Source organism: Neophocaena asiaeorientalis, unplaced genomic scaffold (genome assembly GCF_003031525.2).
Source record: "Neophocaena asiaeorientalis asiaeorientalis breed wild unplaced genomic scaffold, Neophocaena_asiaeorientalis_V1.1 scaffold184, whole genome shotgun sequence".
Taxonomy (NCBI): Eukaryota; Metazoa; Chordata; class Mammalia; order Artiodactyla; family Phocoenidae; genus Neophocaena; species Neophocaena asiaeorientalis.
Genome location: NW_020185325.1, coordinates 1,148,048 through 1,164,418, shown reverse-complemented (window position 1 = coordinate 1,164,418; position 16,371 = coordinate 1,148,048). Strand labels below are relative to the sequence as shown.

Below are 16,371 nucleotides of genomic sequence, written 5' to 3'. Positions count from 1 at the left end.
CCTACCTGTCAGTAACTCCACTTCCGTTCTCCTCCAAAAGGCCCGCTCCACAGGCAGACATCCAGCAGCCAATGAGAGTGTCATTTACTTCCGCGGGGCTGAATGACGTTGTTTACACCCCGCCCTTTCCGGTAGAGATGAGCCTATCGTAGAGTTTGAGACGTGCGGCTCCGGAGGAGGTACCCTGACAGGCCCAACCAGATCACGGAAGGAGCGAGAAAGGCAAGTCGGGCCTGCACGCCTCTTCCGCCCAGGGCCCGGAAGGGTGATGTGGCTGGGGTTTCGCCGGCCTCACTATGGTAAGAACCGGGGCTTCGGGGTCGCGGCTGAGCTTTGTGAAGGGGCTGCGGGTCCGCACAAGGGCTGGAGGGTTGGGCGGCGATCCCGGGTCCCCGGCTAGGGAACCCTGTCACTAACTTGATTTTCCCGGGCCTCGGAGGATGCACAGGCCCGGGAGCCATGTGGCTCCTCCACGTCCAACCAGGGAGAACCAGGGCCGGCAGCCCAAGAAAGACCCCGGGGCCGCGGAACCCCTCCTCACAAGCCGAGGCCACTTTCCTGACTTGTTTCGAAGAAGTATGCTGGTTTGGTTTAACCCATCAGTTACTTAGACTCTTTGTGGTCATTTTGAGGCATTAGAACTGCCCGGGTTTGCGCTTGTTATGTTGCGGCGCCTTATCTCTCTGCGGGCCTGATCCAGGTTTTTATTTCCCTGCTGTCAAATAAACCCCAAGTGCTACACCTTAATTTTCACATGTTGAATTAGTGGCCTTTTAGGTTCCTCCAACTCCATTTTCTCAACTTTAGAGATGCTACTTTATGAGCTATATTTTAATGATTGGAGTTGTCTGTGGAGGTGGCTTCTCTTCTAGGAGTTTAATGTGCTTGGAGCGTGTCTGGCCTCGGGCCTTCCTCCCCTTCCACACATTAAGAAGGTTTTATGTGTTACTTTATCTTATTGCAGATTCCTTTAATAGTTTGGGTCTTTTAGAAAAGCTTGAAATAAGTCACAAAAGTTCGCAAAATGCTTACGTCTCCAGGTTGAGAAAAATAAAGCCAGCATAGGCAGAGGGCAGATGTAATAATCAGTAGTAATAGCAAAAAGCTCCCAAGCTATGTCTGCAGGCATTTCACCTTTGTTATGGTAAATGCCAACAGCCTCTACACCAGGCCTCGTGGTGAATGTATGAGGTCCATGTGCCAGATTTGCGTTTATGAGCATAGTTATGGGGAAAAGATGCATGCCTTTTATTATGGTATCAAAAGCAACCATGACAAAAAAGCTCTTCTACAGTGAAAAGTTGCTGAGCTTGTGTTCCCAGAAGTTCCTGCAGAATCCCATACAGCACAAAACCCTTAGACATTTAATCGAAAACTCATTAATTGTTGTTTGCTTTATGCCAGCTACTTTGGTTATAGCTGGGGCATAAGTCACAGTGTCTTCCCTGGAGAAGATTACCATTTATAGAGGAGATGGCAGTTTATTAGTGGGTTATTCCTTCCTTGGCCAGCTTCTTTCTCCACCTATCACATGATAGGACGGATACACTTGTGTCATGAGTGAACGGTTATTTAACTTAGAAAATATGGTTCCTTTTTCAATTCAAAAAGAGTAGAGAGACTGTTACTCTTAATTCTTGCATATGCTCTTCGAGGCTGAAGTTGGGTTATTTTGCTCATAGTACAGTCAGAGATAGATTACTCTTTTCATCACCTTACTGTCTTATGTACTATCTAGAAGCAAGACATACTGTGTTTAAGATTATTAGTATTTGAATCATCTGGCCATACTTGTTTTTTCAAAGTAACTATAATAGCTCTCGTTTATTAGCACTTGCTATACGTGCCAGGCTGCATTTGAAAAATCAGTTTATAAGCATTGTCTTATTTCAGGCTCGAAACTGAATATATGTTTGCAGGCAATGGAAGTCAGGCACAAGGAGACTGACGTGCTTGGGGTTATACACCTAGTAGGTAGTGAAGCCAGAACTCAAACTTATTTTAATGTCCAGATGCCAGAAGTCCTCATGCTGTTGTTAATAAAAACAACATAACAGGATAAAATATGTCGTAATGATTTGTTGCTCTCAAATATAACATGTCAGTCAGACATGGGGGAAAATAGAAACAACTGCCCGGTGGTTAATTTTTCATTCCTGCCCTGTTCCTGTGAGCTTAAGTTTCCACATTTCAGAAAATGTACATTGTAGTTGGAAGAGCTACACAATGAGGTTTCTTTTTGAGTTTGTACCTACACTTGGTATATTTGTGAGGTAGCCCAGTGATAATGACTTAAATCTGAATTACTGCATTTTAATGAATCCATTTTTTAAAATGCATTTGAAGACCATAAAATGTTTATCAGCAATAATAATTTACAACTATCAAAGCATAAACAGTCTGATAATTATATCATTTATGAATTAATACTTTTAATTTCGTCTCTTCCCAAGAGGCCTTCCCTGAACCTTCTGTTTACTTCTACTCCTTTTAGGTATCTATTTGGACATCTGTACTCCACGTATATACCCCCAGTGTTTCTCTTGCATAGAAAACAGCAGTAAGGTGTTGCCTATATTCTTCCCTTCTCTAGGCAGAGCTCTTAAAGTAGAAACTACGTCTTTTAATCTCTACATCACAGTGTCAGAGTTGGTACTCGAATGAGAGTCTGGGGATACAAAGTCATGTAAAATGTAAAATGTGCTCATTGTCTTCAAGGATTTTACAGTACAGTGGGGGAGAGTATTAAATAAGTAAATTTTATGTGTTAGCTGCTAGGACATAGAGAGACTACATGTGTGGTGGAAAGAACATGGGCTTTAGACTGAGCCAAACAGGGTTAGAATCATTCCCAGTGCCCAGCCTTTGCTTGATCAACCTGAGGAAGTTTGTCTTCATTTCTTCCTCTGTTGATGTGTTATGTGACTTACAGATATATTCATTTAATGCTCATAAACCCTGCAAAGTAGGACCTATTGCCCCCATTTTATAGTTAAATCAAATATCAGAGAAAGGGTGTGAGATAGTTTCCCTCATCTTGTAGCTGAGGTACATAGGAAATATGTTAGAAACAAAGGAAGAGTAATTGTGGCTCAGAACTGCCGGGGAGACATCCCCAAAGAGGTAACACTCTGACCTGTGTATTAAGGAGTGAGTAGGGATTAGGGAAGGAATCATTAGCTAGAGCTGGGAAAGCATTTTCTATCCTTCAGACAGATAAAGGAAATGGTAGTTATGGACACAAAGTGCATGAAGTTGAATAGTTGCTTGGGGACTGGCAGGAATAGAAGTTAAGCAGTGAAATGATGAGAGATGAGACAAGAAAGATTGGGGCCAGATCTTGAAGTCATTTCAAGGCCTTTGTATTTTGATGATGTTTGAGCAGGGAAAAGAATGGTGTGCATTTTGGAAAACCAGCTGTGACAATGTACATAGAAGATTAAAATCTGGAAGACTAGTTTAGAAACAAATACAGTGATAGATGATTGAATGCCTTAACTCTTGACAATAGTAGTTAGGTTTGAAAGATAAAGATAAAGAAAATCATTTTGATGGTGCTTAGTAAGGAGTGGTGAAGCACAACTCCAGTTTAGATAATTGTTTGGATTGCAAGGAAATATTGATTAAGCACCTACTCTGCCATGTGTTTTACATACAGAGCTTTATTGAAAACTTGCATTATTGGCCACAGTGTACAGATGAAGAAAAAGGCGCGGAATGATTTAAGTGTCTTGCCCAAGACCATACTGCTGATAAATAGTGAAGCTCAAATTTAAACTTAACAGCTCTGTTTGTCACCAAATCTTGAGCCCTTTTTATTATACAACAATGCTGATAATTCCACAGGAAATTCAAGAGGAAAAGCAGCGTTTGTATGCCTCAGTGGTTGAGGGTGGAGGGATTTTGTTAAGATGTTAATTCTGTAGCTACTATTGCTTTTGCACCATCAATACAAATGGCATCACAGTAGAAAGGCAGGTATTTTCTTAGCATTATAAAAGTAGTTTTGACTGCATAAACCCATGAAAAGATTCCATAAACTACACTTTGAAAACTACTACCTCAGGCTAATTAGGTAGGTATCTGAAGTAGATTCTGGTCTTCTGTAGCATAGTGACTTGTAACCTTGACTGCAAGTAAAAACTCCCAGGGAACTTAGAGAAACTATATGCCCACCCAATTCAGTCCAAATTTCTGGGCATTGATTGTTTTTAAAAGCTCTAGGTGATTCTAATGAGTAGCCAGGTTTCCTACCCTGACTCGATATTTTTGCAGGTTTTTCCATTTTGTCATTCTTTCTTATCTGACTGCATGATCAGAGTACTTTTTTCATAGCAGAATTTGCACTTTTCCTTCAGAATAGTTTCTCTTATCAATAATTTATCAAGGACATGTGAAGCATTAACATCTTCATCTTCTTAAGTCTATTAATCATAGTTATATATATGCTTTCTCTTGTTAATACCTGTGACACTCCTGTTGCTTCATATTTAGATGTGAGGTGTCCATAAAATAGCTCAAATTAAGCAGCACAAATATAGCAAATGCACTCTAGGTACCATGACAATGAGATGAAAATAGGCACAAATGACCACCAATGTTGCCAGTGGAGAACAGAGTTGAGGTGCAAAAGAAAATGTTAATATTTCTGTGTGTTATTAGAAATCTTTTCAATCACCTGTGGTCACTTATCTTGGGCACACGGGGTGTTGGGTGTCTTTGCACATTCACATATTACCTTACATTTGTCCCTGTATTTCCACGTTCTCCATTTTAAGAGATAATAGTGGTGCATATGAATTTACAAGTAGAAACTAGTTGGGAAATGCTGACCTGACCTAGATTTGTAAATGATAAAATGCTGACCCACTTTTCCAGTGCTGTATAATTTCTATCACAATTAGGTCAGGAATGTCATTTCTGGGTTTCCTTCCACCTCCAGAAAGGGATCAATGACTTTAGTTTTGTGTAAAAACAGTAGGTTTTTTAAAAAGTAAAATTGTTAGTGTTTGGAGTTTTAAAAAATTTTGGTATTCAGTTAAACTGGAAGAATTAGTTAATATGTCAGTAAAAATGTATTTCCCACAGTCAACATTTGAAGCTCCCAGACAGTGTTATGCATAAAAATGGGCCTTAATCAATACATTAGTTAAATAATTTGTGTGGCTAATCCTAAAAATAAGTAAATAAGCTCCGTGAAGCTCAAGTGATCCAGGACTAATGAATATACTGGGGGCTTAGTCGAAGTCTTTTCTGCAGATTAAGTACAGTTAGCAACCAGTAATTTAGCATCTTGGGCAGAGCACTGTTTAGCATATCAATATGTGTACTTCTTCTGCTTTTCTCAATGTTTCCTTCTTTGTTATGTTCTGTTGCTTGGATCTTTTCCCTGTCTTTTCCTCTATTCCTAATGTTTTGGGTATTCTTTTACTTAGACGCATTTTTATTTATACAGCTAAAAACAAAACTCTGGGGGCTTCCCTGGTGGCGCAGTGGTTGAGAGAGTCCGCCTGCCGATGGAGGGGATACGGGTTCGTGCCCCGGTCTAGGAAGATTCCACATGCCGGGGAGCGGCTAGGCCCGTGAGCCATGGCTGCCGAGCCTGTGCTCCGCAATGGGAGAGGCCCGCGTACCATTAAAAAATAATAATAATAATAATAAACAAAACTCTGTATTGAATTCTTGCCCTTATATCCATACTTAACATAGTTTTAACGTTCAGGAATGACTCTGAAAATAAGAAATTATATCTTTATAGATAAAATGATAGAAATTGAATCTGAAATAAACATTCCTAACTTTTCAAATTGACTTGAGAATAGAGAATTTTAAAGAGATGTGTCAACACTAGAGGTTATTTCATGTTTGGAAACTAAGCTTTGCATTGACCAATCTCTATCTTTCTTTGATGAACAAACAGTTTGATCTAGTGGTGACCAACTGAAAGTCTGAATTATTTTTATTTCAGTGGCCTAACAAATTGCGATTTACTTCAGATTGATTATACAAAATGACTAAGTCATTAAGTGTATTTCCTCTGGTTTGGATAAGTTAGTTTAGTACAATGATTTGAAGCATATCAGAAGCTCTAATCAGCTAGGAGTAGTATGATGGGTCTGGAATATGGAGGGATAGTAAAAGGGGCCTTTGGAGAAAAAAAGTTTGGGATTTTCATTGCCAGTTAGGGTCAGGGCAGGGCTCCTGTATTCCAGGACCCCAAAGGTTACCATTCTGATTGTATTTGAGGATGTGCTCCAGATGTTGCTACAGGCAGCCCTGAATCTAGGGAATGTTATTGGATACCTCTTTATAAAAAGGAAATGTAGGTGTGGTAGACAATGCCCCTTTACCCAACCCCGTTTAAAAAAAAAAAAAACACTGTGAATATGTTATCTTACTTGACACGAGGGACTTGGCATGTGTGATTAAGTTAAGAATTTTGGAATGGGGAGATTATCTTGAATTATGGGGAGACAGGGCGGTTTATTCACAAGGATCCTTGTAAGAGGGAGGCGGGACAGTCATAACAAAAGTTGTCAAGGTCAGAGTGATCAGGAAGTCACAAAGCTAAGGAATCAGGCAGCCTTTAGAAGCTGGAAAAGGCAAGAAAAGAGATTCTTCCCTACAGCCTCCAGAAGAAACAAGTTGTCTTGTGTTTTATAACTCCTTAGTTCCAATGTGTGTTATTTAATGTTTAATAGTTAGCTAAATTTATTAAACTGAATAGCGTGCCATTGTATACTCCCCGGCATTGTCACAGGGTGTACTCGATGAAAATTAGGTAAACCTTAGGTTTGAGAACTATTTGAGGTCCAAGAATTTTCTGCCAGCCAGCTTGCCTACTCAGGCATCCAGAACTCTTGAGGATGTCTCTCTTACAAATTAAGTGGACTCAGAAAAACACACACTGTCCCATATGCAGGCACCTCGAGGCTGGCTGCTCAATTGAACTTTCTCTGAATTCCAGTTAGTGATAAAAGATTTGGATGCTGAGGAGAAATTCTCTCAGACCTTTATTTTACCCTACAGCCCAGTCCTTTACCATAAACATAAATATATTTGCTTCTTCATTCTGAATTTTCCAAAATATCATTGACAAATAAATATAAATGCAAAGCAATGTGTGGAGGTTTCTCTTAAAGAAAACATAGCATGCATTGTTAATTTGTAATCTAAGTGTGCTTTTGAATTTGTTAAAATGTTCTCTTGTATTTGTTAAAATGTTCATTATTTGCAATTGTTGTCAAGTTCCTGTTATTTCAGCATTTTTCAGTGACTACTGTGCACTATTTTGTTTAATAGGCACAAGGGACTGATAAGAACCTCAGTAAAATAGAGGAGACAATTACACTACAATTTGGTGGGTGGCAGGTATGTGTGTAACACATAGGTGTACAAAGATCCAGACTCTGCTTGGTGTGAAGAGTAGGGACAAGGAACACTTTTCAGCAGAGATGACTCTTGAGTTGAGACCAGAACGTGGAAAAAAATAGATAGCATGTACAAAAACACAGAGTACCTTGAAAAAGATTGCATGATTTGAAGTATCTGAGAAAAAAACATAGTAAATGAATTTTACTTCCCTTATCACCTTTTTTTAATCATCTTTCCCTCTATATTGTGATCGAATATGTTTGCTTGCTTCTTAGCTTCCTCCCTTCCCTTTAATAACATTTTCATATTGAAAATCTCAATTATTTTTCTAAAGAACAGTAACATCTGTTTCCTTTAACTCTGAGACTAAAATTTTATCAGTCGGCAACAGATGCTAAGCATTAAGAGGAATGCTTAGGTAGGCTAAGCAGTGGTAGGCTAATGTCCGTGAGTTTGAAACACTCTTGACCAGAGACTGAGTATAAAAGACTGTACCACCTAAGATTATTTGTTTAAATTTAAGGGTCTATAAACCCCAGGAACAAAGTTGTATGTATCATATAGTGCATACTTCTAAATGGTTTTCAGTTGTAAACGGTTTCACACACAGATAGATGTATATATATATATACCCCACTTCTTTAATAATAGTATGTTTTTAAGTGCCTCTTAAAAATCTTTTATTTTGAAAAAATTCAAACATACAAAGGAAGAAAGAAGAGTGTAACTAAGTCTCAGATACTTAGCATTTCATCATCAGCCCTACGCCTCCCACCATACACACTGGATTATTTAGAAACCAATCCCAGACATTTCATTTAAGCATGTTTCTTTAACAAGACATTCAAGGAATAAAAAAAAGTATACGTTGCAAAATCATGAATTTAGATACTCCATTAGGAAGATGATAAACCTACTTTGCAAATTTCTTTTCCAACCACTTAACTAAGTGAATCCTTTGCTTAAAACAATAAGTCTGCTCATTATTCCCTGAACTTGTGAATTCCTGATTCTGTGGGGACGTTTTCCATGCTTTTGTCTCCTCTGGAGCCTGCTCTCTTTTCTTTGCCATGTGATTGAGCCCTTTAAGGCTTGACTCAGTTCCTGCCTTCTCCTTGAAGATTCTCCTGACTTTTCTTTGGGAAAATGGCCGTTTTTTCTTTCTTTTTCTTTTTTTGTGAGCATTGCTGAGTTTTCATTTACATACGCTATGAGTTGCTATTGAGTTTTTAAAGTTTAATATTCTAACTCGATTATAACTGCTGTGTGCTACAGTTGTCCCATGTATAAAAGAAGGATATTAATAACAACTGCCTCAAATATGAGGATAAATAGGATAACCAAAAAAAAAGAATTCCGTGAATATCAGTTATTTTTGTTGCCAGCTATAAACTGAAAAGAAGGAATCATGGTATGCCCTTTTTTTAAATTTAATATTTATTTTATATTGGGGTACAGTTGATTTACAATGTTGTGTTAGTTTCAGGTGTACAGCAAAGTGATTCAGTTATACATGTACATATATCCATTCTTCTCAGATTCTTTTCCCATATAGATTATTACAGAATATTGAGTAGAGTTCCTAGTGCTTTACAGTAGGTCTTTCTTGATTATCTATTTTATACATAGTAGTGTGTGTATATTAATCCCCAACTCCTAATTTATCCCTCCCCCCGACCTCTCCCCTTTAGTAACCATAAGTTTGTTTTCAAAGTCTGTGAGTCTGTTTCTGTTTTGTAAATAAGTTCATTTGTATCATCTTTTTAGATTCCATGTATAAGTGATATTATATTTTTCTTTCTCTGTCTGACTTACTTCCCTTAGTATGATAATCTCTAGGCCCATCTATGTTGCTGCAAATGGCATTATTTCATTCTTTTTTATGGCTGAGTAGTATTCCATTATATATATGTACCACATCTTCTTTATCCATTCTTCTGTTGGTGGATGTTCAGGTTGGGAGATTAATCCCTTGTCAGTCACTTTGTTTGCAAATATTTTCTGCCATTCTGTGGGTTGTCTTTTCGTTTTGTTTATGGTTTCCTTTGCTGTGCAAAAGCTTTTAAGTTTAATTAGGTCCCGTTTGCTTATTTTTGTATTTATTTGCATTACTCTAGGAGTTGGATCCAAAAAGATATTGCTGTGATTTATGTCAGAGCATTTTGCCTATGTTTTCCTCTAAGACTTTATAGTGTCTGGCCTTACCTTTAGGTCTTTAATCCATTTTGAGTTTATTTTTGTGTATGGTGTTAGGGAATGTTCTAATTTCATTCTTTTACATGTAGTTTTCCAGTTTTCCCAGCACCACTTATTGAAGAGACTGTCTTTTCTCCATTGTGTATTCTTGCCTCCTTTGTCATAGATTAGGTGACCATAGGTGCATGAGTTTATCTCTGGGCTTTCTATCCTGTTCCATTGATCTATATTTCTGTTTTTGTGCCAGTACCATACTGTTTTGTTGACTAGCTTTGTAGTAGAGTCTGAAGTTAGGGAGCCTCATTCCTCCAGCTCTGTTTCTTTCTCAAGATTGCTTTGAATATTCAGGGTCTTTTTGTCTCCATACATATTTTAAGATTTTTTGTTCTAGTTCTGTGTTGTTTTCCTCTAAGACTTTATAGTGTCTGGCCTTACCTTTAGGTCTTTAATCCATTTTGAGTTTATTTTTGTGTATGGTGTTAGGGAATGTTCTAATTTCATTCTTTTACATGTAGTTTTCCAGTTTTCCCAGCACCACTTATTGAAGAGACTGTCTTTTCTCCATTGTGTATTCTTGCCTCCTTTGTCATAGATTAGGTGACCATAGGTGCATGAGTTTATCTCTGGGCTTTCTATCCTGTTCCATTGATCTATATTTCTGTTTTTGTGCCAGTACCATACTGTTTTGTTGACTAGCTTTGTAGTAGAGTCTGAAGTTAGGGAGCCTCATTCCTCCAGCTCTGTTTCTTTCTCAAGATTGCTTTGAATATTCAGGGTCTTTTTGTCTCCATACATATTTTAAGATTTTTTGTTCTAGTTCTGTGAAAAATGGCATTGGTAATTTGATAGGGATTGCATTGAATCTATAGATGGCCTTGGGTATTATAGTCATTTTGAAAATATTGATTCTTCCAATCCAAGAACATAGTATATCTTTCCATTTGTTTGTGTCATCTTTAGTTTATTTCATCAGAGTCTTGTAGGTTTCAGAATACAGTCTTTTGCCTCCTTAGCTAGGTTTATTCCTAGGTGTTTTATTCTTTTGGATGCGATGGTAAATGGGATTGTTTCCTTAATTTCTCTTTCTGATCTTTCGTTATTAGTGTATAGGAATGCACCTGGTGGGTAAGGTTGGTCCAGGGGTCTGTGCAGGCCTTCTGGTTGAAGGGACTGGTGCCTGCCTACTGTTGTGTGGAGCCGGGTCTTGTCCCTCTGGTGGGCAGGGCCGTGTCGAGGGATGTGTTTAGAGGTGGCTGTGAGCTCAGTAAGGCTTTAGGCAGCCTGTGTGTTGATGGGTGGGGCTGTGTTCCCACCCTGTTGGTTGTTTGGCCTGAGGCATCCCGCTCTGGAGCCTGCAGGCCATTGGGTGAGGCCAACATGGCAGCCAGTGGGTATTCCCTGGGCCTCCACCAGCACTGTCCTTGCCCCCACAGCCACTCCCTGCCTCCCCAGGAGACCCTCCAATCCCCATAAGTAGGTCTGACCCAGGCTCCTACGGAGTCACTGCTTTGTCCAGGGTCCCAGTGCACATGAAACCTTGTGTTTGCCCTCCAAGAGTCGAGTCCTGCCCCGCAGTCCTGTGGAGCTCCTACATTAAAGCTGCACTGGCCTTCAGAGCCAAGTGCTCTGGGGGGGTGCTCTTCCCACTGCCAGACCCCCAGACTGGGGAGCCTGACGTGGGGCTCAGAACTCTCACTCCTGTGGGAGAACCTCTGCAATATAAGTATTTTCCTGTTTGTGGGTCGCCCACCTGCCAAAAGCACCTCTCCTACTGTCTCGTTGTGGCTTCTTCATCTTTGGATGTAGAATATCTTTTTTGGTAGATTGGAGTCTTTTCTGTCGATGGTTGTTCAGCAGTTTGTTGCGATTTTGGTGTTTTCGTGAGAGTACATGAGTTCAAGTCCTTCTACTCCGCCATCTTGTCTCCTGTCTTGCTATGTACTTTTTTTAATCCAGTGTCTACCCTCATGCTCCAGACAAAGTAGATATCAAATACATGTTTAGTTATGTTGGCTAGGAGGAAACCTGTGTTTATATTTCATTAGATTATTATCAAATACTATTCATCGACGAATTCATATACATGTTCAAAATATGACCTTTAAAAATAAGCATTGTGAGATACTATGTTTTCTCTCTAGAGTTGATCACCATTTCTCTTATTGATTTATTTCAAGTTTAAAAATATATGTTACTTGCTTTCACAGATGCAAGGTTAAAATCCAGTTCAATTAAAAACAAGACATACTAAACTTTATCCTTATTATATCCATGAAGAAATGATTTGCACAGAGAACAGCTATTAAAATAGTAATTACAAATCAATTTTACCTTGTTCAGACCATAATCGTAACACTTAGAAAATTTGAGAAATCCAGAAAAGTTGATAATTAGGTTGAAAACCTTCCAGTGATAATCACTTCATTGTCTTCTCTTTGCATAAAGGTTTACATAGCTACAGATATACCGATTGTGAAATTATGTTTTTCCATCACTTAGCATTGTACAGAAGCATTTTTTGGTTCTTAAAATATTGGCAAATAACATGTATAATTTTTTTCATGTTTTGAATAGTTAGTAAATAAAAATCATTAAATGTGTAAAAGGTTAAAAAATATTATGACAGTTTCTGATAGCTAATTCTTTTTTTAGGATCTCTTGGCTATTCTTGCTTACTTATTTTTCCATATGAATTTCAGTATCAGTTGTCAATTTCAACAAAAGTAACTTGTTGCAGTTGGGTTCATTTTAAATTTATAGATCAGCTTTACAGTATTGCCTTTCAATATAAGAACCTGACATACACTCCCTTCTACTTTTGTATGCTTCAGTATGTTTTAAGGCTTTGTCAATTGGTCTTTGATGCCAATATTACAGATTTCTTGTTAAGATTATTCCTATATATTTTAGCGTTTTGTTCTAATTGCTGTTATAAATGGAGTCCTTTTTTTCCATTTTGTTTCTCAACTGGTTGATACTGTAATTTTGATGATTGTTGATTTAAGTATTTTAAATATTTGCCTAGCCACCTTACTCAATTTTAATTCCGTTATGGTCTGTAATCATTTTTCACTAGATTCTTTTGGGCTTTTCAGGTAACGCTTTATATTTGCAAGTAACAATTTCACCTTAAAATAGTTTTTTTTTTTATAACTCTTATTTTTTGTCTAACTCCTGACTTTACAAGAAATACTTTTTTTTTAATTGAAGTATAGATTTACAATATTCTGTTAGTTTCTGGTGTTCAGCAAAGTGATTCAGATATATTTTTTTCAGATTCTTTTCCATTACAGGTTATTACAAGATATTGAATATAGTTCCCTTTGCTATACAATAAACTCTTATTGCTTATCTCTTTTATGTATAATAGTTTACATCTGCTAATCCCATACTCCTAATTTATCCCTCCCCATGTCCCTTTGCCCTTTGGTAACCATAAGTTTGTTTTCTGTGTCTCTGAGTCTATCTCTGTTTTGTATATAGATTCATTTGTATTATGTTTTAGATTCCACGTATAAGTGATGTCATATGATATTTGTCTTTAACTTACTTCACTTAGTGTGATATTCTCTAGGTTCATCCATGTTGCTGCAAATGGCAGTATTTCATTCTTTTTGTGGCTGAGTGATATTCCATTGTGTGTTTGTGTGTGTGTGTGTGTGTGTGTGTGTGTATGTATGACATCTTCTTAAACCAATCCACTGTTGTTGGGCACTTGACTAGTTTTCATTGCTTGGCTATTGTAAACAGTGCTGCTATGAACACTGGGGTGCATCTATCTTTTCAAATTGGAGTTTCCATCTTTTCCAGATATATGCCTAGGAGTAGGATTGCTGGATCATATGATAGCTCTATTTTTCCTTTTTTAAGGAACCTCCATACTGTTTTCCATAGTGGCTGCACCAATTTACATTCCCACAAACAGAATAGGAGGGTTCCCTTTTCTCCACACCCTCTCCAGCATTTGTTATTTGTAGACTTTTTGATGACAGCCATTCTGATGGGTGTGAGGTGATATCTCATTGTGGTTTGGATTTGCATTTTTCTAATTAGTGATGTTGAGCATTTTTTCATATGCCTGTTGGCCATCTGAATGTCTTCTTTGGAGAGATGTCTATTTAGTTTTAGGTCTTCTGCTCATTTTTTGATTGGGTTGTTTTTTTCATATTGAGTTGTATGAGCTGTTTGTGTATTTTGGATATTATCTATCCCCTTGTAGGTCTCATCCATTGCAAATATTTTCTCCCATTCCATAAGTGATCTTTTCATTTTGTTGATGGTTTCCTTGGCTGTGTAATAACTTTTAAGTTTGATTAGGTCCCATTTGTTTGTTTTGCTTTTATTTCTTTTGCCGTGGGAAACTGATCTAAAAAAAATATTGCTACAATTTATATCTGAGAATGTTTTGCCAATGTTTTCTTCTTGGAGTTATGGTGTCATGTCTTGTATTTAGGTCTTTAATCCGTTTGGAGTTTGTATATGGTGTGAGGGAACATTCTAGTTTCATTGATTTATGTGTAGCTGTCCGGCTTTCCCTACAACACTTGTTGAAGAGACTGTCTTTTCTCCATTATATATTCTTGCTTCCTTTGTTCTGGATTAATTGACCATAGGTGTGTGGTTTTATTTCTGGGCTCCCTGTTTTATTTCTGGGCTCTCTGTTCTATCCATTGATCTGTATGTTTGTTTTTGTGCCAGTACCATGCTGTTTTGATTACTGTAGCTTTGTGTACTGTTGTCTGAAGTCTGGAAGTGTTATGTCTCCAGTTTTGTCCTTTTTCCTCAGTATTGCTTTGGCAATTCTGGGAATTATGTGGTTCTACGTAAATTTTAGGGTTATTTGTTCTAGTTCTGTGAAAAATGTCATGGGTGTTTTGATAGGGATTGCATTAAATTTGTAGATTGCTTTGGGTAGTATGGCCATTTTAACAATGTTAATTCTTCCAATCCAGGAGCATGAGACATCTTTCCATTTCTTTGAGTTATCTTCAGTTTTCTTTATCAGTGTTTTATAGTTTTCAGCATATAGGTCTTTCACCTCCCTGGATAAATTTATTTTTAGGGTTTTCTTTTTGAGATGATTTTAAACGAGATTGTTTTTTTACTTTCTCTTTCTGATAGTTCATTGTTAGTGTAAAGAAAAGCAACGAAGAGAAAAAAAAAGCAACGGCTTTCTGTATATTAATCTTGTATCTTGCTACCTTGCTGAATTCATTTATTCTGCTTTTTTTTTTTTGAGGTATGCGGGCCTCTCACTGTTGTGGCCTCTCCCATTGCGGAGCACAGGCTCCGGACGTGCACGCTCAGCGGCTATGGCTCACAGGCCTAGCCACTTCGCGGTATGTGGGATCTTCCCGGACCGGGGCATGAACCTGTGTCCCGGACCTGCATTGGCAGGCGGACTCTCAACCACTGCACCACAAGGGAAGCCCCATTTATTCTGCTAATTTTTGTGTGGAGACTTTAGGGTTCTCTGAATAGAGTATCATATCATCTGCAAACAGAGACAGTTTTACTCATCCTTTTCAATTTGGATACCTTTTCTTTTCCTTGTCTGATTGCTATGGCTAAGATTTTCAATACTGTGCTGAATAGAATTGGTGAGAGTGTGCATCCTTGTTGTTCCTGAATTTAGTGGGAAGGCTTTTAGCTTTTCAGGGTTGAGTATTGTTGGCTGTGGGTTTGTCATAAATGGCTTTTATTGTGTTCAGGTATGTTTCATCTGTATCTACTTTCACAAGAGTTTTTATTATGAATGGATGTTGAATTTTGTTTGCTTTTTCTATATGTATTGAGATGATCATGTGATTTTTATTCATCCATTTGCTAATGTGGTATATCACATTGAGTGATTTGTGGATATTGATAAATACTTGCATCCTTGCGATAAATCCCCCTTGATCATGGTGTATGATCCTTTTAATGTATTGTTGGATTCGGTTTGCTAACATTTTGAGTATTTCTGTATCTATATTCATCAAAGGTATTGGCCTATAGTTTTCTGTTTTTGTAGTGTCTTTGGCTTTGGTAACAAGGTGATAGTGGCTTCATAGAATGAATTTGGTAGAGTTCCCTCCTCTTCAACCTTTTGGACCAGTTTGAGAAGGATAAGTTTAAGTTCTTTCTAGGTTAGGTAGAAATTCCCAGTGAAGCCATCCAGTCCTGGACTTTTGTTTGCAGGGAGTATTTTCTTACAGGTTCTATTTCACTTTGATCATTCTGTTAAAATTATGTTTCTTCTTGACTCAATTTTGGCAGGCTGTGTGTTTCTAGAAACTAGTCCGTTTCTTCTGGGTTGTCCAATTTCTTGGCATATAATTGTTCATAGTATTCTCTTATGATTTTTTATATTTCTGTGGTATCTATTGTTATTTCTCCTTTTTCATTTCTTATTTTGTTTATTTGGGCCCACTCTTTTCTTCTTGGTGAGCCTGGCTAGAGTTTGTAGATTTTGTTTATCTTTTCGGAAAACCAGCTCTTCGTTTTACTGATCTTTTCTGTTAGTTTGGGTTTTTTTAAATCTTTATTTCTTCTCTCATCTTTATTTCCTTCCTTCTGCTCACTTTGGGTTTTGTTTGTTCTTTTCGAATTCCTTTAGGTAGTAGGTTAGGTTGTTTATTTGAGATTTTTCTTGTTTCTTGAGGAAGACCTGTACTGCTATGAACTTCTTAGAACCACTTTTGCTGCGTCCCATAGATTGTGTAAGGTTATGTTTTTATTGTCATTTGTCTCAAGGTATTTTCTGATTTTTTTTCTTTTATTTCATCCTTTACCCATTGGTTTTTTTAGTAGCATGTTGTT

At 37.8% G+C, this 16,371-nt stretch overlaps 2 protein-coding genes across 3 annotated transcripts in view; one reads left to right on the top strand and one right to left on the bottom strand.

The window, feature by feature from the left end:
• The window catches only part of XRCC4 (X-ray repair cross complementing 4), a 254,931-nt gene extending 254,837 nt beyond the window's left edge, over positions 1-94 (bottom strand). Inside the window, exon 1 of one of the 2 annotated variants that reach the window (XM_024734324.1) lies at positions 6-94. The gene's annotated coding sequence lies outside the window, so the exon portion shown is untranslated. The remainder of the gene's footprint in view (positions 1-5) is intronic. The other variant, XM_024734326.1, reaches the window with a different exon arrangement.
• A 113-nt stretch (positions 95-207) lies between these two features.
• The window catches only part of TMEM167A (transmembrane protein 167A), a 34,161-nt gene continuing 17,997 nt past the window's right edge, over positions 208-16,371 (top strand). The window contains exon 1 of the mRNA XM_024734376.1: positions 208-299. Coding sequence (XP_024590144.1) covers positions 297-299 — 3 coding nt within the window. The 5' untranslated portion in view covers positions 208-296. The remainder of the gene's footprint in view (positions 300-16,371) is intronic.